The 24,150-nt window shown below is 40.1% G+C and overlaps 2 protein-coding genes across 2 annotated transcripts; both read left to right on the top strand.

Annotated features, from left to right (window-relative positions):
* Window positions 1-2,125: 2,125 nt before the first annotated feature.
* chrnb4 (cholinergic receptor, nicotinic, beta 4 (neuronal)) lies at window positions 2,126-12,141 on the top strand. Its single transcript, XM_042486056.1, has 6 exons — window positions 2,126-2,174; window positions 5,890-6,035; window positions 8,449-8,493; window positions 8,719-8,828; window positions 9,311-10,364; window positions 11,977-12,141. Exons 1-6 carry the CDS (start codon window positions 2,126-2,128, stop codon window positions 12,139-12,141), a joined length of 1,569 nt encoding a protein of 522 aa, XP_042341990.1.
* Window positions 12,142-15,529: 3,388 nt separating this feature from the next.
* chrna3 (cholinergic receptor, nicotinic, alpha 3) lies at window positions 15,530-24,150 on the top strand. Its single transcript, XM_042514821.1, has 6 exons — window positions 15,530-15,863; window positions 16,317-16,456; window positions 19,635-19,679; window positions 21,841-21,950; window positions 22,265-23,468; window positions 23,577-24,150. Exons 1-6 carry the CDS (start codon window positions 15,803-15,805, stop codon window positions 23,703-23,705), a joined length of 1,689 nt encoding a protein of 562 aa, XP_042370755.1. The 5' UTR covers window positions 15,530-15,802; the 3' UTR covers window positions 23,706-24,150.

Genomic DNA, 24,150 nt, shown 5'->3' on the forward strand with positions numbered 1-24,150 from the left:
CCTATTAGTGATGGGATTCTTGGCTTGAATCCAAAATCCAAACAACCTTCTTGCTCTCTAATCAGAAATTATATTGTAGATATTGAGCACTTCACAGAGTGCGTCCCTGTAAATTGTCATCACTGTGTAATATGATGAAGTAGGCGGCCATTTACAAAATGAACTGGCCCATGGTTGATTTTTGAGCAGTCATGTTTCACCACTCATGACTGCACTGCAGCTCATTGTATATTCAAAGTGTACTGTCAAGGTTGGTGCTTAAAAGATCAAAGTTCTAAAGACAACATTAGAGCTGACTGATTTTAGTGCTCATATTCGAGCATTTTGCACATTTGCCACAGTTTGGTTTGTAATAATGAAAAGGTAGATGTGATAGAAATTATGACTCATAAAACACTTAGGTGTAGGGTATCACTTATGTCATTTTAGGTATTTTAATAAAAATGTAACACTAGACTTGACTTATAACTTAAAGTTCCCTCTCTACTCATAAATGAGATTTTTCCCTTTTTAACTATAAAGACTGCATTTGAATTCATCAAGAAGGCATGTTTCTCTGTGCACACCTTAAAAAGTTTAGGATGTGGGCAAGGACATTCCGAGTTTGCAAGCCAGTAGGGGTACAAAATCCATTTTTTTTTCACATAGTCCGGATTTTCGATGAAAGGGAAACTGATGCAGTTTCTTCAGTATGCATATCAGACAAAAATCATCATTCAAAAGTATTTTTCTATGTCTTAACATATTTGGAGTACATCTTTAATCATACTTGCTACACTCAGATAATGAAGTGATTTCTGATTTTGACAATAAACATTTTTTAGTTTACATGTTTTCCAGTTGGTAAGTGGATTTAAGAACACACTGTTGCTTTGAATTGGTGATATTTATGAAAACATATGTTTTCTGTATAAACAATAGGTCTGACACGTATGGATCTTGCAAACAAATGGACATACTGTCCACAGTGAACATTTCTGTCCCCTTCCACCTGATAAAACACAAGTGAGGGTCAAAACCTAATCAGGCATCATTGATCTGCTCTCAATAATCCAGAATAAAAGTCTTTGGAGATCAAATTTATAACCCCAGAGGAGTCCTTGGGGCTGCTCTTCATGCCGGATACAGTTCGTTTACTGGCCATTATAATGAGGCTTTAAGCAGTGTGGCCACAGTAAATCTGCCTTGCTAAGATTGCACTGCTCCTGGTCTGACTGGACCTCACCTCACTAAATCTCACATCCAGGACCAGAGAATAATTTATCATCCTCTCCTGAGTGCATTTGCCAAAGCAGTGCGAAGTCAGCAAATGATCGCAAGCGACCAGGTTTGTCAAATAATGTTTGTTGGTGAGAAGGGAATTAGGTCCAGATGGGTATATCAACATCTGGATTGTCTCATTGAGGATGCTGTTAAACAGCAGCCTCATGTTGATTTGTGATGCTGAGTTCAACATAAGTACATGAAACAGCACAAAACTTCAGATATGGTCTTTTAATCCTTGGATGTACACATCTGCATTTTTTAATTATGTGTGTATTTTCTGTTTAGTTGGAAAATAGACACATATTAACATACAACAATTTATTAGGGTGTGGGGGGCAAAAGAGGTCAAAGAAATAAATATGGGTCATACAAGTGCACGATTGCATACTCTCCCAACACCAGGCGTGTCCTCACCAAATCCAGGAGCAAATTATATGCTAAATGCAGCTTGTGCATTCAGCTGTAAATACTACATTATGTACTCTACCAGCTAAAGAAAGCTGTTAAGCGGTGTAAACTTACAGCAGCCGACCACAGACCGGGTACAGGACCTGCAGGACTTGCTGGTTACGGAGAGCGCAGCGCGTCAGGACAGGCTGCTGCGAGTTGGCAGCGCGTAAAGACCCGTTTGCCAAGAGGAGACTGGGTGAATTTCATGGGGCGAATAACCCCAACGCGACGGAACAACATACTCGCTATTCGGTAAATGATCTCCGTTTCAGACATCCGCCCAATGCCGGTTAAAGTGTCCAAACCGTGAGCGCGTGGATTCCGGCATGTCCGAGAGGAAGGGCGCTGAACACTGCAGCTTTGAGGCTTCATCAGTTACAACTCCCGCGGATCAGATGGTGCCGAGACAATGACTCGGGCTCTCTCCATACTTGCTTACTTTTTCTCTTTGATTTACTGTAAGTGTGCCTTTCTTTACGCTCTGTGAGTTTAACTAGTAATTTGGGCATTTCGAGCATGTGTTTCTATCTGTGTGTCAGCTCCAAATTTATTTGGGTGAAAGTGCTTCTGTCTGGTGAGAAATGGTTGTCTTTTTTTAGTGTCCCAATGTCGGATCGCAGCTTTTAATTTTGAGTGTGAATAAGTTTTTGATGTAGTGTCTCAGCAGCACAACGGTGACAAAAAGATGCAGTAAATATGACCAAATTAATGGCCTTAATTTTTTAAATTAAAAGAAGAAATTATGGGTATGTTAATGTGCATTTAAACAAATGCATGCATAGAAAAAGCTTTTTTTTTTTTTTTTGCAAGTTGAGCCGAAATATGATACTTTTGCATTTCAGCACAGTGTATCATTGGGAGCTATTTGATGATTCAATCCTGCTATCAAATGTGGCCTGTAGTCACCAAATGAGCAACCAACAGTCATAGGAAGGTTTGAGATATTGAGAGTAGGATCAAAACCAATATGCCTTAACACATGCTCCTGAGAAGTTTTAGAAACAGCTTCCTGAACTTACACAAGTAACAGTTTTAGGGAAACCTCACTTGTTTTCTTAACTTCATCAGCATCCCTATTTTACATGACCAAAGTGTTTTTATATGGTGAGGTCAATGGGATTCACAGGATAAATCATTTATAATCGAATGACTTTCACGCTCCCTGTGTAAATATTTTGATATTTCTAGTAATAAATCATCATGTGTGTCATAGAGACAAAAGTTTCTATACTTTTTTTCTCCATATAAAGGGGAGTTAGAAAAAAAAAACAAATAAGAAAAATTGCCTGAATCTTACAAATATGATTATCAGAAGAGAGAAAAATCTGTGTTCATAACACCCCATTCAACCTTTGCCCCATGTTTTGGTTCATTCACCCATTTCATTATGCTCCAACTATATTACAGTTTTGCAAAATAATGATTTTCAGTGTGCTGTGCAGTGTGACCTTATCAACTCGGGCTGACTCTAGCATTGTATTAACACGCCCGACCTCACTCTCAATCAACGTGATGTTAACACTTATGAGGCTCTGTGCATTTTACACATTAAACTCACACATATATACACCCACCAGTGGCAGTTCACAGCAGGTAATCACAAGTTTGGATGGCATGCCAGCAGCCTTCATCTCTGGGGAAAGCAGAGCTTGTTTGACTCAGGTCTCCGAGGGCTTTGACAACACACCATCTGTTAAAGAGTGTTGTGAAGGGCCCGACTCTGCTGGATGGGATGGGACCTCAGCCAAGTGACTGACAAAGGCACAGTCATGGCAGCATGCAGTGACCCGCGAAGGCTAGACTGTTGCCATGCCACACCCTGAAAAGCTCCAGGAGACAGAAGGTCTGATAATGGCACACACAGTTTGATACTAAGGAAGTGGAGAAGCACTGGGGTTAGAAGTCTAACACTGTTCTTACTGATAGTACACTGCATCATGACATAGCTTCACGAAAGCCACATGTGCTGAAGTTCTACAGCCATCAATATCACTCTGCTGAATATTGACAACAGTTGCAATTCTTCTTCAACGCGCCCATCAGTAAGAGTCTCACCTGATTGGATGTCAGTCGACTCAGCTACTCCAGACCGTGTGAGGGCATTAATAACCAGCTGCATGTAAAGAAAATGGAATAGGGAGTGCTATATATATTCATTCTGCTCCTGATGAGAAGCACAGGTTATCAGTTTTAATCAGGCTTGTCTTCACCTCTGACACGGGCATCATTCATCTGGGATGGAGGCATGGATGTGAAGTGTTGGTATTCACAGCTCATTCTCATTTGAAAGATACATCCAGTGGTTTGGCTTTAGGCAAAAGTCAAATTGTTAACATGCAGCCAAAATATCTGCCCTCGTTCCAAATGTAATTACTTATTCGGAAATGACCTTTGGGCCTTCATTACATTTTGGTGTAATTTCCACAACACAGCCATTCCTGGCTTTCTCAATTTACAGCTGCTGTTTCCTTTAAGACTTGGAATGTTTTACATGCAGTATGTATGAAGCAGTCTGACACATTCAGGTGAATTGATGGAGAAGGAGCAGTATTTTCTAACAGCACTAAACGTAGGCTGTTAGAAAATGTACACACAATATTTCCCTAACCTTCAAAACATTGAAAAATAATTAAAAATCTAAAGAAAGTTCAAACATTATGTCAAAAGTCAAAAACGCAGGGGCAAATGTCAATTAATGCAGAGCAGGTGGACACAAAAGTAGGCAACTCAGGAAAAAAAACTCTCTTTAATCCAAAAGAACAACAACTGAATATCATACAATCAAATCAAAGATCCAACAAAGAATGAAGTGAAAACCAGGATTTAAATATAAACTAGACTGACGAGGGGATGAAGTGCAGGTGGAGAAAAAGACTTGGAGAAGCTCAGGTGAGGGGAGTAAGGTGATGCGGCAGAAGAACAGGCAAGGAGCCGATTGGCTGGGAGATACTGAGGAGCAGAGAGGGACTAACAAGGCTGATGTAGGACAGGTGTGTAGATTGATAAAGGAGAGAAAGGCAGCACAGAAACACAGGAGGGGAAGACAGAGTAACTGAAACCCAAAAACTAAGACAACACATTCTTCAATAATAATCTGACAAAGTGAAAACAAAGACAGGCTTACTAATAAAGGCAACTTAAATGAGTCTGATACACTTCAACCAGTCTTCCTAAAAGTCTGAAGGAATCAGCAAAGACTGTGACAGCATATACAAAAATGTTTGCAAACAAATGTAATTTGGGGAGAACTATATTTGACATGTTAGCCAAACCAGGCCCACTTTGAGTAATCCAACCAAATGTAAAGAATATGATTTACATTCTGCATGTAATACATTACAGTATTACATAAAATTAGTAAAAAAAAAAAAAAAAGAAAGTTAAAAAAAGGCAAACAAGACATACTGTAACATAAATTTAATAATGTAATTTTGATCATTACAAATATATATTTTCCCTAGCTTTGTTATTCTTCTTTTCCCTTTATTTTTTTTCCTAGCATTTTTAAAAAAATAATTTTCCAGATCTACTAATTTCTTGCAATTTGTGGCACATGTTTGTACCTTGTTATTCTTTGTCATTTTCCACATATTCTTGAAAGAAATCGCAGGTTTAAATGCTTATGAGAGGCATCCAAAAGCAGCACAAGAAACATAATGTCACTCCAGGTTTCACTCGTAAATAACCATTTTTGGAAAACACAACTGTCAATCTTTTTAAGTTGTTATAAAGACTTGCTATCTCAGGTCTGACTCCACAGAAAGACCAAAAAGCAAAACAGCAGGAAAACATTGTTTGGACCTTATAGGAGAATCACTGCAGTCCACTTATCCACTTATGATTTCCAGATAGCTCTGTCCTCATTTTCAAAAATAGTTCAAAGGGACAGCTAAATGTAGTGGCTTTTAACAACCGGCTCAGCATTGGAGCTATGCAAGTACATAGAGCCAATGTGCAATTGTGATGGTCCTAATGCATTAAATGGATTGAAAATCAGTGAGTAATATACCAGCATATCTGTATGAAATCAAGTCGGTTTGAAGTTAGCCTCTAGTCTCTCTCTGTTGAGCCCTCAGTCTAATGTTCTAAAGGTTTTGTCTTGATACTGATATTTTGGTTGTTTTGGACAATATCTTTGCATGAAAAAATCACTGAACAAACTTGTGTCACCAGGTAGCAGCTGTGCTGACTCAGAGGAGCGTCTCATGAACTGGTTGCTGGGAAAGGATCGATACAATCCACTCATCCGCCCCGCTATCAACAGGACCGAGAGAGTCCCAGTGAAGCTACAAGTGTCTCTGGCTCAGCTCATCAGTGTGGTGAGGCACCAATTATTTCTGCCCACCATGAGGATGTGTGTGTATTTATTTCTTTGTGTATCTGTGTGTGTGTGTGTGTGTGTGAGGGATGTGCGTTGGGGAGACAAAGTGGGTGAAAGAAAAAGAGAGAAAAAGCTTATATGAGAAAGCAGTTAGTTGCCAACCAGCCTTTGCAGAGAGGCTATAGCTCTGAATAGATGGATGAAGTCGAGGATAGATGTGGTCAGCTGTGATCTCTGCTTCTGTCATGTCCAGATTGAAACTTCAGCACATTGGATTAAAAGGGGCCATAAAGCTGTTTCAGCCACAGTGATAGAGGCTCTCCTCTGATTTACAGCAGAAGCTTCTCCCAGCTGCAGACCCAGGCAGCAAGGCTCATTCACAGCCTCACTTTATGAGTTTGCATTGTACCCCTTGGAGTAATTGACATTTGGTATCACTTTATTGGATGAGTATGTCATGGGAATGTGATGACAATGCCATCAACAAACATGTTAACAAGCAATCTAAGGAGAGGGGAAGATTAAATGTGGTTATGTTTGACCTCATGTACAACTAGAGAACTAGAGTACGTATGACAGTAAGCAGGGAGGTTTATTTGAAGCTTATTAGTGTTACAACAGCTCTGTCTTAAAATCTTGATTACTTTTCTTTTGCAATGAAATGTGCATGGGCTACAAAGTAGAGGTTTAGATGCTGACTGTGTCCAGTCGAGATTTGGTGCAAGACTGCTGTCTGCTCTTGGTCCTCAGCATCTTCATTGGCTTACTTATAGTAGAAGTAATGTTAAGTGAAGATATTGTTAAGGCTATTACTGTCCTGTCTTACCAGCATTGATTCCCCTCCCTCTTTGTCTGCATAGCTACCCACAGCCCTATTAGAGGAACTCAAGTAGGCTGTCACTTGATCAACACCAGCGGTCATGTTCCAAAAGGTTTTTTGGGAATAGACTCTAAAGTGGAAGTTTTTTAACACCATAGATTATACACTGTGAAATCTGACTTAAATTTTGAATAATCTATGAAACCGATTGCCTTAAACAATGTAAGTAAACACAACTATTAGTCATAGTTTATGTTTACATTATATCTAATTATTAAGTTAACTTAAAATTTAGTCATGTTTTCATAATTTTGTGAAGCTGTTGCAATTTGAAATGACAAGTTTAATCTTATCAATCTTTCCATGTTTAAACAAATTCAGTGAACCACGTTTACTGTGTTACGTATGTACGTGTATTCTGCTGGTTTAAAATAGTCAGTCATATTTGTATATTCTCAAACATGATAACAAAACAGAACTTGCAGATCTCCTGACTTCATTGTTAGCCAAATTCTCTTTGTGATGGTTAAGTTAAGTCAGACTAACTTGGTTTACGGAAGTTGCTAACACTTAGAAAGAGCAATGTCATTTCAATTGTCACTTTTAAATTACTACAACTTCACAAAAATAAGAAAATATTGCTAAGGTTTAAGTAAAATTAAACATCAGATAAGGTACCCACAACTTGAAATCATTGGTTATTTGTTATCAGTTTACTTTCCTTTTTAATGCAATTGGTTTCCAAGATTATTGTAAGTAAGATCAACTTGTCAGTGGATATTGATATAATCATTTTATAGCTGTTTAGGTATTTTTACCATTTATCCATTACTTTTAGCTAACTTTTACAGCCATTTGTTCATTGGTAGTGTTAGCTAAATATGTCTACCATTTATCAATTACTTTTGGCTAACTATTTCAACTCTGTCAGATACTTTTGGCTATTTCCATTTTTCTGTTCACTTGATAACTTTGAACTATATGTATATACATGCTCTGTTACCTGTGCCTCTTACAGTGGTCAAGCCACAGTACTTGGACAAATTAACCACGCTTAACATCATATGACTTGGTAGCCCAAGGCTGGATTACAGACCCTGATACTATACTCACATATCGGGACATAAAACTATCTGAGTTCATACACTTTGGTATAATAGAGGTAACAGAATGCACATCTCCTCACAAACCAGCATCCTCAACCATCCCTCAAGGCGTGACATAGCTTGCTTTCACATTCTACAGCATCACATCCATTTGGAATAGCATCAGGCTTTTTATTTTCCTCCTTCACACAAATATATGTATAAATGTATACCTTTTGACCTAGTCATCATTTTTATTTTTATTTTTTTTCAAATGAGCTTTTTCACAATATTTCAATTGGTCTGTGAACTACAGAAGTACACCTAAGGGTTCAAGTAGGCTACATCTGGTTGGGAATCACTACGAGAGTGTCCTGAGCAAGCCATAGCTTAAATCTATTTTCAGGGTCAGCAACCATGCAGTTATATTAAATACACAATTTCAATATTATTTATGCATGAAAACTGTTCTGAAAATAAGTTCTACCTCCCTTGTACATTTCCAGAATGAAAGAGAACAGATCATGACCACAAATGTCTGGCTTACTCAGGTAAGTGACACTCAGAGTCTCGTTTATATGTCTTGTTAAATGTCCTTCCCCCTGAACTTGAATTAAACCGTATCCATTCTTCCTCTCTCAATGTGGAACAAACTGCTTCTGTAATTGAGCTCCAAACACACTTCTCTGATAACGAAGCATGTAATTAGAAATGAGCTGGTCTTGAGAAAGTGTGTGGAAGTCGGACTTGACGGCCAGGTCTCTGTGTGTCTCCAGCACTGGGTGGATTACAGGTTGTCATGGGACCCTGCAAAGTATGAAGGTATCGACAAGCTGCGCATTCCCTCCAGACACATCTGGCTCCCAGATATTGTCCTGTACAACAAGTAAGCATCACTGGAATGTCATTATGTAAAGTTACAGAGAGATTTTACATGTTTACGTGCAATTGAGTCAAAAGATAAGATAAGATAAGAAAAGATAAGATTATTATATAAAGGAATGTTCTCCATAAGATTAAATTCATGTTTTTGAGTAGAAATGGGAAACTTTCTTATTGCTAGACTTTTGAGAATGGAATAAGATGTTTTCTGTTTACCATCAGTATCTTCCAGCTGACTCTCTGAAGCCTCTTGAGAGTACATATATATATGATTGAAGGTTTTAGTCTTTCCTCTGTGGATTTTGGTTTTGATATTGATTGGACAGTCCTTGGCTGTGAGAAATAACCAATACAAATTTTCAGTATGAGTAGCTTCCCTCTTATCTTCACTTCACTCCTCACTTTAGGATTGATAACACAAGCCTCAGAGATTGATTCACAGGCCCTCTAAAGTTTTCTTTCTCGTTTTTCTTCCTTTTCTAATAGCGCTGATGGTACCTATGAGGTAACAGTCTTCACCAATGCCATTGTCCTTTTCAATGGCAGCATCAACTGGCTTCCTCCAGCCATCTACAAAAGCGCCTGTAAGATCGAGGTCAAACATTTTCCCTTTGACCAGCAGAACTGCACTCTCAAGTTTCGCTCTTGGACGTATGACCACACAGAGATCGACCTGATCTTGAAGACTGAGGTGGCTAGTATGGATGATTTTACTCCCAGTGGGGAGTGGGATATCCTGGCACTGCCAGGCAGACGAACTGTAAACCCCCTGGATCCCACCTACGTGGACCTCACATACGACTTCATCATCAAGAGAAAGCCCCTTTTCTACACCATAAACCTCATCATCCCCTGTGTTTTGATCACCTCTCTGGCCATCCTGGTCTTTTATTTACCTTCAGACTGCGGGGAGAAGATGACCCTCTGCATCTCTGTCCTCTTGGCTCTCACTGTTTTCTTGCTTTTGATCTCAAAGATTGTTCCTCCCACCTCACTGGATGTGCCCCTTATCGGCAAGTACCTGATGTTCACAATGGTGTTGGTGACCTTCTCCATTATCACCAGTGTGTGCGTGCTCAACGTACACCACCGCTCTCCCAGCACCCACACCATGCCCACCTGGGTCAAGCTGATATTTCTTGTCAAACTGCCGGCCTTACTCTTCATGAAACGCCCTCAGAATAACTCCGCACGCCAGCGACTTCGCCAGCAGCGGTGTCTACGGGCGAGAAGAGCCATTCTGGGCTTGGGTTACCCAGTCGTATCCAAAACAGGTATTACCATGTCGTCTTCTGCCCTGCTGTCTTCCGATTCTGCCTTCTCCACCCCAGGACACAAAAATCTAGCACCTCCGCTGGGCTACAGTCACTCTAACAGAAAGGGGGATTTGCGCTGCACTGATTACCTCCCCAGTGGTTTCACTTCCACCCAGGACCTCCAGCAGAGAAGCAGCTCAGATTGGGCTGCTGATGTCCAGGAGGCGGTGAACGGGGTGCGCTTTGTGGCTGAGCACATGATGGGAGATGATGATGATCAGAGTGTATGTATACACATTTAAACCCAATATTTAATCATGGCCAAGTTTTTGCTAGATTTGTTGTGCTGCTAAATGATTTGACTTCTGAAATTTGATTTAAAAGTCCAGTGTGTAGGATTTAGGGTGATATATGGGGGGGGGATAAAATATAATTTAATAATTCTGTTTTCTTAAGTGTATTATCACCAGAAAATATATTTTTTTAATGTTTTTGTTACCTCAGCCCTTTATATCTACTTAGGGGGAGGATCCTCATCCACCGAGATCAGCATTTTGCACTGCCATGTTTTGACAGTAGCCCAGAACAGACAAACCAAACACTGGCTCTAGATAGGGCCATTTGCATCAGCCACCATAGTTAGTACCCCCAACGCATGTTGTTCTTTTTTTTCTTTTTTTTTTACATATCGTCAAAACCTCCTGAATGTCTGGATTAGGTAAAAAAAAAAAAAAAAAGGTGGGCACACATTAATCTGATTTATTCAATGTTTTTACAGATTTCATTGTATTTCACTCCGCTTAGGATTTCACTAATAGAATCCTAAGCGGGAAAAGTTTAAGCTGGTTGCAATCTGCAATCCTCACAGCCACTAAATCCCCTTAAATTGTACACAATTTTCCTTTCAGAAAGATGAGTGGGAGACATTTATATTTTCACCACAAATTAAACATTTGTGATTTTGTGATTTTCAAATTAAATTCCAACATCAGTCACATTATGAGACAGTATAACTGGATACTATATTTGCATGTGTTCATCTTGTGATAAGGTTAAAGGTTAGAAGCTAAAATAATTCTGAGTAAGTTTAGAGTTCACGTATTGTTCTGTCAGAGCTATAGATAATTAGCTATTTGCCATTCCCTACTGTCAGTGCCTTTCATCTCTGCCTCTCCATCTATCCTGATCCCAATAAACTGGATCAAAGGTGTCTGGACTGGTGTGACAGTATACGCTGTGACCCCTGAGGTGCAGCACAGAATACCACTAACCTTAACTAGTGGCTGTGACCTGGCAATTTGAAGGCAGACTTTTAGTAATCAGTTTCTTTCTCTAATAAATCAATAAAAAAAGGAGGGAACCAGGAATGAGATATGACTTATTTCAAAAACTACCAAGGTCAGCACTGAAAAACGGGTGAAAAGTTCAATAGCTATTTCAGCGTCGGTCTTAGCAACATGGAAATGTCCTGACAGGAAGGATTTTTACATTATGCAATATTATTTCTATGAATATAACACATATAAAAAATGTTTATCACAGAACATTTTATGTTTCAATTCAATCCAACTCAATTGCTGTCAAACATAGTAGACTACAGGACATACTTTCATGATGCATGTAAGATGTGTCAACAAGATTTTACACTAGGTTGGATGCAAAGAACCTAGATTCAGAGTGAACCACTCTCACATACAGTATATTCACTTATTCTTCCACTCAGTTACACTCTCTGCCCCCGAGTGGCTGCTCAGAAGCATGGCAGCGTCCACAGCCAGCTCACTGAAGCAGCTCTGCGGTGCTGTTGGTTTATTATAATAAATGGCAGTGTAGTTTTTTTGTGCCAAAATGCATCCACACTAATGGCTAATGAATTTTATTTCCGTATATTTGCAGGTGATTGAGGACTGGAAGTATGTGGCAATGGTGGTGGATCGTATGTTCCTGTGGATCTTTGTGATAGTGTGCGTGGTTGGAACCCTGGGCTTATTTCTCCAGCCTGTCTTCCAGAGTCACATTGTCCCCAGCCAGCAGCCAAGCTCAGAGACTCCTCGCATATGATGGGCAATGAAGAAGACAGGGCGAATTTTAATTGTTTTTTTACAGCAATCAAGCTGTTAGGATAAGCATTTTTATATGCAAATGCAGACCTGTAGTAGCTGCAAAGTCTTTTTGGTATTTGCTCAAAGCTTGTAGAAGTACCACATTGATGGGGTCAAATAGTAGTCACAGCAATGTCCTCTGTGTCAAAACCCGTTAATGAGGAACATGAGATCGTTAAACTAGACAAAAAAGTACTCCCAAACACTCATTTTGCACATCAGTGGAACAGACAGGATCTAAGTTATGAATCAAATGTCTCCGATAATGAAAACCACATGTTCCACAGTAATACAACCATCTAGGTATAGCAACCAATATTGTAAGTAAATGGTAAGTCTGCAAGGGGCCCGAATGTGGCATCATTGCGCTGAGGTTATTTCCGTTCATGTCTACAAGGGACAGCTGCAGACTGGACTGAATGTAGCTTTCATTGCACAAAAGTATATTGAACTGTTGCAGAAATATACCACGTCTGAAATCTGTGGAACATCCATCTGCTGTCAGATGTTGTTTGACTCCTGTGTGTCTAACCATGCCATTGAAATGTGATGTGTGATTAAAGAATGGATAATGTCCTCCCTCAGTTTGATTAAATGTATGAAATCCCCAATAAAGTCTTAAAATTGCCAGGGTCTTGCCAAAGTGCTCAGTTAATCTGTGTTGCCGGTGATAAAGTCTGTCCTCAGAGCCAATAGGCTTGCTTGAAGATGTGCCAATTAGAACATTTCATCACATAGATAAGACAGCTGTTCGCTTGAAATGTGAGAGTGTGTGACCAGGCACAAAATAATGTTGATACAACAAAACTGTTGGAGACGGAGCTGATCTGTACAACAATGTCTTGAGGCACAATACCTTTGCCCTGACACGTATCCTAAAGCAGTGTTTCAGACACTCTGATCTGATGGTCCCTCATTTGTGCCTTGACACATAAACGAGGCTTCACAAAACACACAAAAACATGCTGAACTGAACTCTTACTCACACCCACATACACATTTACTGCTCAATAAACAGTGCTGAGTGGGCTCGTTAGTGATTCTGCAGACTGTTGGTTCTTTTGTGAGACCTTCATTGAAATCAAGAGACAGCAATCAGCCTCTAATGCTTTATCTTAACCCTTTGAAACCTGAACATCTTGATTTCTTTGAAAAACATGGTAAGGATGCAATAAGCAACTTGAAAAGAAATGACCCAACATTGCAAGAAAATGACCTGAAATTAGCATAATGATATAAATAATAAAAACAATACTTATTTATTTACCCTAATTTTGAAAATATAATTATAATAATCAGTAATATAAATATCTTTATTAATGTATTATTCTCTCTCTCTCTTTACATTATTTTTTGAAATTTCCAAGAAATTCCATGTCATGTCCAAACCAATCAAACCAATTTGCTCACATTTCAAAGGTTTAAATTCTTGTTAAAAGTGGTCTGAACGCTATACAAGAAAAGTGATATGGATCCAGGTTTCCAACGGTTAATCTCTGAACACAGTTTTCAAGATCGTTCCTGGCTTTCTCATTCACCTGTTAGCTTCCTGTCATTACTGAGGAGAGACAGTGCAGCAGCATACATCAACAGTTTATCATCTGTTCCAGTCTAAACAAAGCGGGAGGAGTCGTCATTCAACACTCGAATGAAGGTCCCATAAATCAGAGGCCTTACGTCAGCAGCCTTTTGTCATTAGTCTCTAATAAGATATGCTTGGAAGCATTGTCCTTGAGAGATGTCTGCCACATAAGCAAGCTTTTATGAGTTTCACACAAAGATGTACCATAATATAGTCCTCTGGGGGGGGTGGGGGGTGATTCAAAATGACACGCTCCGCTCCAAGTCTTTTTAAATGTGCAGGATAGCCTTTGCAGCATGAGATGTTTGGAAGCTGTGTGTCACTGAAGGTAGTCTTGTTAAATGACCCGAACTGCAGCTGAAGTCTTCAGTGTGTTGGTGTACAAACAACCTAAGTTTCATTCTGTGCTGTGTGGGAGAGTGAAGGTCAGATTAACATTTCTTCCTACTTTTTACGTGTAATGTAATCCCATATTATTCTCTCCTAGGGGCAATTACCTTTTCACTTGCCCCACTTAAAGGAGCTGGGAGTGCAGGACCGGACACCAAAAAGCATCTTTGGTGCATGTGGGAATTATTTATCATCTGAGGGCACTTGAGCATAGTGGATGTTTGCCGAATAGCACTTGGACCTCTCCTTCATCCGGCTGAAGGACAGAGCTGTCAAACCACTGAGCCACCCTGCTGACTGAAGGAAGGAAATATGCTTCTTTGAACTGACAATGAAGAAAGATAAAGGAGGGCAGAGTCAAAGACAGAGCTATATCCCAATTAGAAGTGGGCTGAGCTGCAGATATTGACATATTTTTAAAGGAAAAATAAATAACAGGAACCAAAATCAATAATCAATCAGTCAGTTCTGTTATGCTTATAAACTGCCACTAAGGAAACCCCAACCCAGTGGCACACATGCAGTGGGTATTGATCTTATTTGATGAAGCGGTGGCTATTTGGGGATTTAATATGGACATCTTGGCTAAAATGTCTGAATTTTTTCTGGATCCATGTTCATTGCCTTTGAATTTTTTTTTTTATAACATTTTGTATTCATGACTAAATAAACAACATCATCCTAAAACAAAACACCAGTATTTTTTGTTTAGAGTTTAATACTCAAAAAATCAGCTTATCTGTTTCATCAATACCATTGGCGGTACACTGCCAAGGTGTGTAGGTTTCATTTCAACATTGTGGAGGGGTCAGACTTTATTTCCAGCATTCTCACAAATTTTCAAGCATCAATTAGTGCCTGGAAGGAACAAATGTCCATGTCTTAAATAAATAACAAAATAAGTAACACTAAAAAAAAAAAAAAAAAAAGCCTGTAATAAATGCCCACAAATTATCATCAGATCTGATCCAAATGCTGTCAAATCCTGATTGGCACACAAAGTGTGTGACATCACCTTTTTCCAAGGGTAGCTCCGCCCATTTCAGACCATTATCTCATGTCAAATAACCAAAAACTTATAATTTTTGCGGAAAATAATACTTTTATGCAGGACCCCATCGCTCAAAGTTAGGTGATTTAGAAAATACGTTTGTTTGCTTGTTTTTTCTCTCCCTTAAACCTTTAGGCATAGATTGATTTTTTTTTTTTTTTTTTTTTTTGTAGAGTGTTCAAATGAAAAATGTAATTACAGTCGGTTGACTGAAAGAAAATCTGTGGCCTCAGTGATTGTAGTAACAAAGCAAACACATCCTGACTCCGGAAACTAAAGGAACCAATCAAAATGAATACGCGGGCAGATTTATGGCCAACAAGCCTGCTGTGATCTGTAAATCAGGAAATCGCACCACCGAGCCTGTTTTTCTACTTGTTTGATCAGATTAGGTCTTTATAGGTTGCACTTTTTTTTGCAGTGCAGTGTGCCTCCTATCAGTGACTGTGAGCCTCGGTGTGACTGCCTCCCTCTGCTCTCTCTGCTCTTTGGCTCTCTGTAGCTGCGGACGCGCTTTCACTCTCCACACTTTCCCCTCGTGTCTGCTCCACGCAGCGCCGACCCTGGATACTACTTAAACCTGTCATTTGAAACGGGATGAAAGCCACTTTCTGCTTCGTTTTGCCCACATGTACCCTCCTCCTGTTTCTTCTACCAGGTGAGTAATAATCTACAACTCTAACATAACATATTGTTACTTACTTGTTGCTTATATATGCATGTATTTACTAATATTGTCATTGTTAATGTTGGACTTGTTATTCTTGGCTAACTGTAAAACAAAAATAGCTATTAAAAATAGGCATCTTGAAATTTTAGATTACTACATTTTGTAAATTAGGCTTTATAGTATGGAAATCAAGGTAAAAATGATTACCTTAAGCTATTGTTGTTATTTATTTAAAGGAGTGTGCATATTTTGGTGCCAGTTTTTATTATTTAAACTGAGGAGAACCTCGAAATTATATTAGACCAGCACAGCATGATTGCAGGCAACATTGCTCTCCTGCGCTGATGACTAACAAACAGGCTGTTAGTCACCTTGTAACTAGCTGCACTGTAAAACACATCGCTGAGACAGATCCGTGTCTGACCCTCTGCTCTCATCCAGGAGGCTCCTGTTCAGATGCAGAGCACCGGCTCTTCTCTGTGATATTCTCCAACTACAACCAGTATATACGACCAGTGGAAAATGTGACCGACCCAGTCATCGTACAGTTTGAGGTGTCCATGTCACAGCTGGTCAAAGTGGTGAGTGAAAAAGGTTTTTCACTGTTTCTGTGACATGTGTCTGTAGTTCATGTGATTTATTGGCTGCCACTTAACCACAATCACTCTGCTTAATGAGAAGTCATGACCCGAGGGAAAAAAAACAAGGGCAACAGAACCAGAAACATGTGGAGGGTCTGCACATAAGAAGAAATTGAATATGTGTGTCGATATGTGGACTTTGGGAAACAAAGTGTTAGAGAAGAGGTTTTTGGGAAGCAATCGGAAACGTCTGAGTTTTATCCCTGCCACTTAGAGAAGTACTAGATGAAAGAAGGGGCAGTCTGGCTGTTTCTGCAGCCAAGACAAGATGGGGAATGTCAGCTGTCTGAGTACCTCTCAGTTTAGGCAGCCTCTATCACTCAATCACTGCCACTTCAGATGAGCACCTCCGGATTTAACGGCAAGTTTCGCCGGAGCTCGTTGACTGCAGACTGGCGGGGCAGACAGAGCTTCAGACAGGTCCAGAGCGGATGTCAATAATGAAGCCAAGAGGCTCATGTTGGACAGGGAGGACAGCTTCATTCACAAAATTAACAGCCTTGGATGTATTGCTCTCTATCACATCAGTTTGTCTGCTTACGTTGAATAACTCAAAGAGATGCTTGGCAGCTCTCTTTTGAAATGTTTTACTTCAATCATGTGTTCATGTTACTGACAAGAACACAGCCTTAGACTACTGTAAAGTCCAACAGATTGTTTTAAATTAAAGGGAATGGGATAGCACAGGAATGACTCGTAGCACTCTCCCCATCAGAGGCCGGTGGGTCTATTGGTTGCCTTCATCGCTTTGATTGGCAGTAGGTTTAGGCAAGAGGAGAAGGACTGCGTAGGGTATGTCGTTTGCTATCCTCGGATTTGCAGATTTGCCTACAGTAATGAGACTCATAAGCTTAGCTTGGCATAAATACTAAAAGTATTTCCTGAAAAGTTGAACCACTTCTTTAATTTGCAATATTCAATAAAAATTGTAGTATAAAAGTGTGTCACAGTGTATGCAGCAGCCGTAAGACTGCCACAGGAATGAGTCTTAAAACCTGGTATTAAGTTAGTATTTTAGCTCTCCTGGTTCCCACGTCTCAAAGACAACGTTTTCTGTACTTCTTTTTGTTAAATGCCTAAAATAAGGACTGCGGTTAATACAACCTTAAGAGACTTCTGCGATTTGTTCTACAGCATAAAATAAGTCAGTAAATATCCCATTTCTGATTTCTTGAGCTTTTATGTGTCGTTCACAAGTGGCTAAATGAGACTACAGAGGTTCATCATGCTGAACATGGCTTTACAGCCTCGTTGTGGTGTGATGTTAAGTCACGCGACTGTTGTGTAGTTTGACCTTATTTTTTGCACTAATGCAAAATCCAGTGCAAAAAATTATAAGCTTTGTGAAGAGGGAACCAGGTCAACACTAACCTTACGTCAGCTTACAGGAAAAACGTCATCCCTGGGGCACTCTATACACAAGGTTTGTTTTAGACAGTTTGAATGGATAATGTAAGGTCTGAGACATTGTAGTCCATCCCTATCTGTTTTTCTTTGCCCGTTGCCTACAGGCAATCTTGTTTTTCTCTTTCTCTGAAGAGCTAGATAAGTATTGAGGACCTGTCTGGATCTTGAGATGCCAAGGAGATAAAGTATATTTTGCTATATTCTCCTTAACTCAGTTGATGTAGCAGGCTGCTGCGCACCCCATGCTGATGGATGACTATTATTTCCTCCCCACACCTGGTGGCCCTAACCCAGATGCAATTGGTATTGGTCAGCCTACACCAATTACAGCAGCGCTAAATGAGCTCATTTAGACCATCAATAGCTCATCGCCCAAGGTGGCTCAGTCATCATCTCGCAATCAGGGATTATATCACATGGCTATATTACAGGCTCCACGCTTGAGGTGGCAGTGTGGTAACAGAGAGTGTTCTTTTAAGAAATAGCTTGACATTTTTGGAAATTGTTCATAGTCATTTTATGTCAAGATGTAGATGGGAAGATTCTTACCAGTCTTGTGTCTCTTTATTAATAATGAAGCTATAGCCAGGAGTCAGTTAGCTTAGTTTAACATAAAGACAGGAAACATTGGTATACAGCCAGCCTGACTCTTTCTAAAAGTAACAAATCTGCCAGCACCTCTAAAGCTCTCTTATGCAGTAGTTCCAACTAGTGGGTCGTGGTCCAATAGTGGATCGTGATTTCATTCTGAATGGACTGCAATGTATGTGTCAAGTTTGTAAAAAAACATTTTGAAGTACAGTGGATTTCCGGCACAAAGCTTTTATTTTGAAGTGCCATTTCTATTTACTCTTGCAATATGTCTTTTTTCTTTGTGTTCCAAGGCAACGTGTTGTTTACATTTTGTGAAATAAAATTGAATATGTGATAATTTGAACTAATGACTAAGTAAAAAATCTGGACCCCGAGGCTGGACCAGTTGGGAACCACTGCTCAAATGCTCAATACATCTTGTCTGTTTATTCAGTACAAAACTTAAGTCTATAAATTGTATTGCTTGACCAAGAAAGTACAGGCTAGCTGTCTTTATGTTAAGCCAACCAATTTAACTGGTTGTAGCTTTTCATTTAATGCACAATCTGATCTGAATCAAAACATGGTGTATTTCCTTTGTGTTGCACAAGAAGGTGGGCATTTACTGTGACAGTGCTGTAATATTACCATTCTTCCAAAGATAATCCAATAATGATTGTCCCGCGACTTTCTGTCCACCTGTGCTTACCAACCATGTAGAACCTCTCCTGGATACTGAATGGTAACATGAATAGTTAATGTAATGCAGTGGGTCATGAGATTGGTTCATGCATGGTCTAAGTCCCACACACACACATACACACCATAGTCCCTCTGCTGCACCTTTATCACTGAGTAGTTAAAATAAAAGTAAAGGCTGTGCTGTGAGCCCCTGGCTCCAGCTGTCACGTGGGTTGTGTTTCAGGCGTAGAGGACCCAGGTGTGCATCTCTTAATCCTGTTGTCCAGGATACGCAGAGGTCTGACCCTGCGGAAAGCACACAAACAATCTTCAGTGGTAAATTGGATGATCGCCTGTGACAGTGTTCTTCCTGTTTTAACTTTAAGATGTTAACATGCATTCTTTTTATTTTTCTTTGCTTAAATGTCTTCATTATCAATTCTGCTCTGTTTCCCAGGATGAAGTCAATCAGATCATGGAGACAAATCTTTGGCTGAGACATGTAAGTTTGCGGTGCTTGACTGTGCAAATGGACCTTGAGCAAGGACATCAAGTATGGATCCTGTTTTCTGTCATACATGATTCTTTGGGACTAGACTGACAAATTGAATTATTCATGGGAGGAGGCTAAAACACATTGATCCTAATAAACCACATGCACTGAGATTTCTCAGCATCTGCAGCACACTGAACCTGTAAGATTGAACCTAATTTAACCTCAACGGTGTCAAGACATGCTGTATAGCTTGATGGATTTGTTTTTACTTAGTCCAACACAGTGTTTCTGCTGCCTAGATGTATAGTGCAGTGACCCAGATATGAACCAAATGAGCCAGGGCAGATCTCCAGGTCCCACATTACAAGTGCTGAGCGAATACCACATCTGTGGTGGGGGCATGTTCATGTTAAAGGGTTGAGTTGTAATTTGGCTTTGGTGCTGAGAGTTGAAGCTGTTTCATTTATTTTAATGTGTGTTTATTTATTTTCATATTTGTTTTGGAGGCTTTCTAAGCAATGTACAAACAACAGAGTGTAGCCTGCATTTCCCCTGTTATTCATCTGAATTTTACAATATACTGTAGATACATTCTAGTTAAAGGGGACTTATTATGCTTTTCCTTATTATCGGTTATGTATTTAATATTACAAAGCCGGATATTCCAATTAAATGTGACCAAAGTTTCAGCTAATTAAGCAAACATATATATAAAACTAATCCCTGTGAGCAAAAGCCTCAAGCTCATTGATTTTTTCCAACTTTTTTTTCTACTTTCGAGACAAGCTGATGTTGGCTTGTGACTGATATTTTTATATGGGCATCTGCACCAGGCACACTACTGCAAGTGTTTAAACAGCCTACCCTGCTACATTAGGCTACAAACTGACATTGGGGAAAACTGGAATGTTGGTCTCTGATGCTGCCCATTACTCCTCCATTTGGATCATATTCCTGCTGGAACATGTTTTGTTATGCTTAGAAGCTTTTATAGGTGATTTTTAACTTGAGTAGGTGTGTTACACACAAATATATCCTGACTACAAGTAGCCCTACACTGCTACGTTTAGCTACATGCTTGCATCAGTGTAATCCTGATGCTGATGTTGTTCATTTTTCCCCTATTTGGAATCATCTTCCTATTGGAACTTGTCCAGTCGTGTTGAAAGCTTCTATTCTCCATTGCAGTCATTCCACAGCTGCAATGTCAGTATAGAATTGCAGCTATATGGAAGACCCAGAAACGGAAATGATTAGTTGGAGCAGACTGGGCTTTTTTTGGATGGAAGGCTTAAAGAGACAGGTGCTGGAACAGAATTGAGAGAAATATTTTTTTGACGGAAAAAGCATACTAACATGTTCTGGTAGAAACCTTAAATCCAAGTATGAACCTGAAAATGGTTATAGCATACTGAGGTTGCTTTATGAGTGACATGAGGATCACTGGCTGTCCTCAAGAGAGGGTCAGAATCAGTGGCCAAAAGGTCCATAAAACACACTGTAAATTGTGGTCTGCTGTATCTTCTCTCAGACTACACACTGTAAGCTCTATTTATATGGCAGTTGGAAATGGTGACTTCTCTTTGTTTTTATGAGGGACATTTTACAAGAGAATGGGTTTAAAATCAGTCAGAGTAGATTTGTTTAGTAAAAGATAATCACCGGGAGGAAACAATTTGTAGCCTCTTGCTTTTATGTCAGTTTTGTAGCTTTATGAAGCTGTTTACGACTGAGTTGTTGTGATGAAACTGCTTGGATGGAAAGAATGCACTTGCCACAATAATACTTGCAGAAGTAGCATCCTGGCATTTGCAACTGGGTTGGTTTTGAAGGGACATTTCTCTCTAGTAATGCATTCTCAGGCTGTCAGATGCATTGACATATGGTCCCCAGAGGATGCTTGATAATGACTTTGGTGATCCCCTGGCATTTCCTCTAGTGCCAAGAGGTGGATATTTGTGGTTTTGAGTGAAATGGGTATACTTTTTTTTATGGAATATGATAATATATATGTAGTTTTATAGTCAGGGCTGGTTGGTGATCCCTTCACTTTTCGTGATTGAGCCAGATCATTTATTTGATTATTAATTTGTCCAATATTTGTCTGACAGAGTAATTTCTCTGAATTGTTTTAAGTGCAGATTAATCATTCTGTTTTGTTTTTCAGATCTGGAATGACTACAAACTCAGATGGAATCCAAGGGATTTTGGAGGAGTCGAGTTTATCCGAGTGCCGTCCAACAGGATATGGAAGCCAGATATTGTGCTCTACAACAAGTGAGCCTGACAACAAATTAAAAGCCTGGCTCAACATCTCCATTGATCGTTGGGTGCATATGCAATAAAGGATTGCCGAGCAATGACAAGCTTTATCATTCTCCATTGCTCATTTTGCATGGGTCATTTTTTTGTTTTGCATATTCTTAAGGGAGCGTGTAAGGGACATCGAAAGGTGCAATACACTGAAACCACAAGGCATCTTTTTTAATTAATATCTTCATGGCACAATAGTCAATTGATTATATTGCACAGTTTAATCTTCAGTGACTCTGTCTTCCTCTTTTATTCTCTTACTCTTTCTCTCTCTACAGTGCAGTCGGAGATTTCCAGGTTGATGACAAAACAAAGGCCCTGCTTCGTTACAATGGCGATGTTACCTGGATCCCTCCAGCCATATTCAAGAGCTCCTGCAAGATTGACGTCACTTACTTCCCCTTTGACTACCAAAACTGCACCATGAAGTTTGGCTCTTGGACATACGACAAGGCAAAGATCGATCTGGTGCTCATTGGCTCAACCATCAACCTCAAGGACTTCTGGGAGAGTGGGGAGTGGACAATCATTGACGCCCCTGGTTACAAACACGACATAAAGTACAACTGCTGTGAGGAAATCTACACGGATATCACTTACTCTTTGTACATCCGCCGTCTGCCACTTTTCTACACTATCAACATGATCATCCCCTGCCTCCTCATCTCCTTCCTCACTGTGCTTGTCTTCTATCTGCCATCTGATTGCGGCGAAAAAGTCACCTTGTGTATCTCCGTCCTGCTGTCTTTAACTGTCTTCCTTCTTGTCATAACAGAGACCATTCCCTCCACCTCTCTAGTCATCCCCCTGATTGGCGAGTACCTCCTCTTCACTATGATCTTCGTCACCCTCTCTATTGTCATCACTGTCTTTGTATTAAATGTCCACTACCGCACACCAAAGACCCACACTATGCCCTGCTGGGTGCGGACTGTGTTCCTGGGGCTGCTGCCCAGGGTGATGTTTATGACTAGACCAGAGAGGGACCCTGAGAAGGTGGCAGCAGCCAGCAGTGCTCAGGCATTACATTCAAGGCCCTGTGCCATTCATTCTTCAGGTACTTTGCAGAAGCAGCACAAGCCTCAGGCCCTGGCCTCCAGCGTGGTGTCCAGCCTGACAAACCGCCAACGGCTTTTCAACAATGTTACAGAGCTCTCCAATCTCAATAACTTAAGTGGAGACTCGGTCAAAGGTGCAGGCTCCGCGCTCTCGTGCTCGGAGGGCCGATGCAACTGCTGCTGGCATCAGAGATCCACCAAACTGCCCACAGACTCTGGGGGAGGGAGTGGAGGACTGGGCAGCCTGGGGGCGCTGACTGGAGGCAGTGCTGTTGGGGTCGGAGGGGGGAGTCAGTGCTCCAGCTCAGAATCTCTGGATGGAGGAATAATGTCCCTGTTGCCGCTTTCACCTGAAGTCAGGGAGGCTATTGAGAGTGTCAAATACATAGCAGAGAACATGAGACTACAGAATGAAGCAAAGGAGGTGAGTGCTCATAATCATAAAAGCATTTTAGATTTTAAACTGTAATGGGAAATTTGCTTTCAAAGAAGCTCTGACATCACTGAAAATGTTTTCACTTTGATCTCTCAGGTTCAGGATGACTGGAAGTACGTTGCCATGGTTATCGACAGGATCTTCCTTTGGGTTTTTGTCCTTGTGTGCATCCTGGGAACAGCTGGTCTCTTCCTCCAGCCTCTGTTACTTGGGGATGACATTTGAAGAAACATATACTCAATACTGTTTGAACTGCACAGCATATATAACAAATGTGATTCTCACCACGGCTCAGACAGAGGAAATACGGAGTGGATCCAGGGTCAAGAAGAAAAGATGACTGGTTTAGTGACTGTGTTTTCACAGATTAGATGATTTTTTTGGGTGAGGAAGTGGAAAGGACTCTCTCGCTGAGGACGCGGTTAACTAACAATGGTAAGGACCTTAGTGGTTAGTCATTTCATTTTGTACAAAATATTTCTGTTGTAAATGGCAATATAATCTGCAATGCCAAAGCTGCACCCTTGTAGGATAAATTATTTTGAAGAGTAATAAATGGGAAGAGTGATCTTGAGGCACCTACTTTTATGTTATGTACATACAGGGACAAATGCAACCACCAGAAAGCTCAATATTCAAATAAAATATCATCATGTTTTATACAAGAAAA

This window comes from Plectropomus leopardus, chromosome 1 (genome assembly GCF_008729295.1).
Source record: "Plectropomus leopardus isolate mb chromosome 1, YSFRI_Pleo_2.0, whole genome shotgun sequence".
NCBI lineage: Eukaryota > Metazoa > Chordata > Actinopteri > Perciformes > Serranidae > Plectropomus > Plectropomus leopardus.

What these genes read in the sequence shown, in the direction of transcription:
- chrnb4 (XM_042486056.1), top strand. Translation starts at nt 2,126, where the DNA reads ATGACTCGGGCTCTCTCCATACTTGCTTACTTTTTCTCTTTGATTTAC. An exon ending in CTTTTTCTCTTTGATTTACT is followed by an intron (nt 2,175 to 5,889) that starts GTAAGTGTGCCT and finishes TTGTGTCACCAG; the next exon opens with GTAGCAGCTGTGCTGACTCA. An exon ending in TGGCTCAGCTCATCAGTGTG is followed by an intron (nt 6,036 to 8,448) that starts GTGAGGCACCAA and finishes GTACATTTCCAG; the next exon opens with AATGAAAGAGAACAGATCAT.
- chrna3 (XM_042514821.1), top strand. Translation starts at nt 15,803, where the DNA reads ATGAAAGCCACTTTCTGCTTCGTTTTGCCCACATGTACCCTCCTCCTG. An exon ending in CCTCCTGTTTCTTCTACCAG is followed by an intron (nt 15,864 to 16,316) that starts GTGAGTAATAAT and finishes GCTCTCATCCAG; the next exon opens with GAGGCTCCTGTTCAGATGCA. An exon ending in GATATTGTGCTCTACAACAA is followed by an intron (nt 21,951 to 22,264) that starts GTGAGCCTGACA and finishes CTCTCTCTACAG; the next exon opens with TGCAGTCGGAGATTTCCAGG.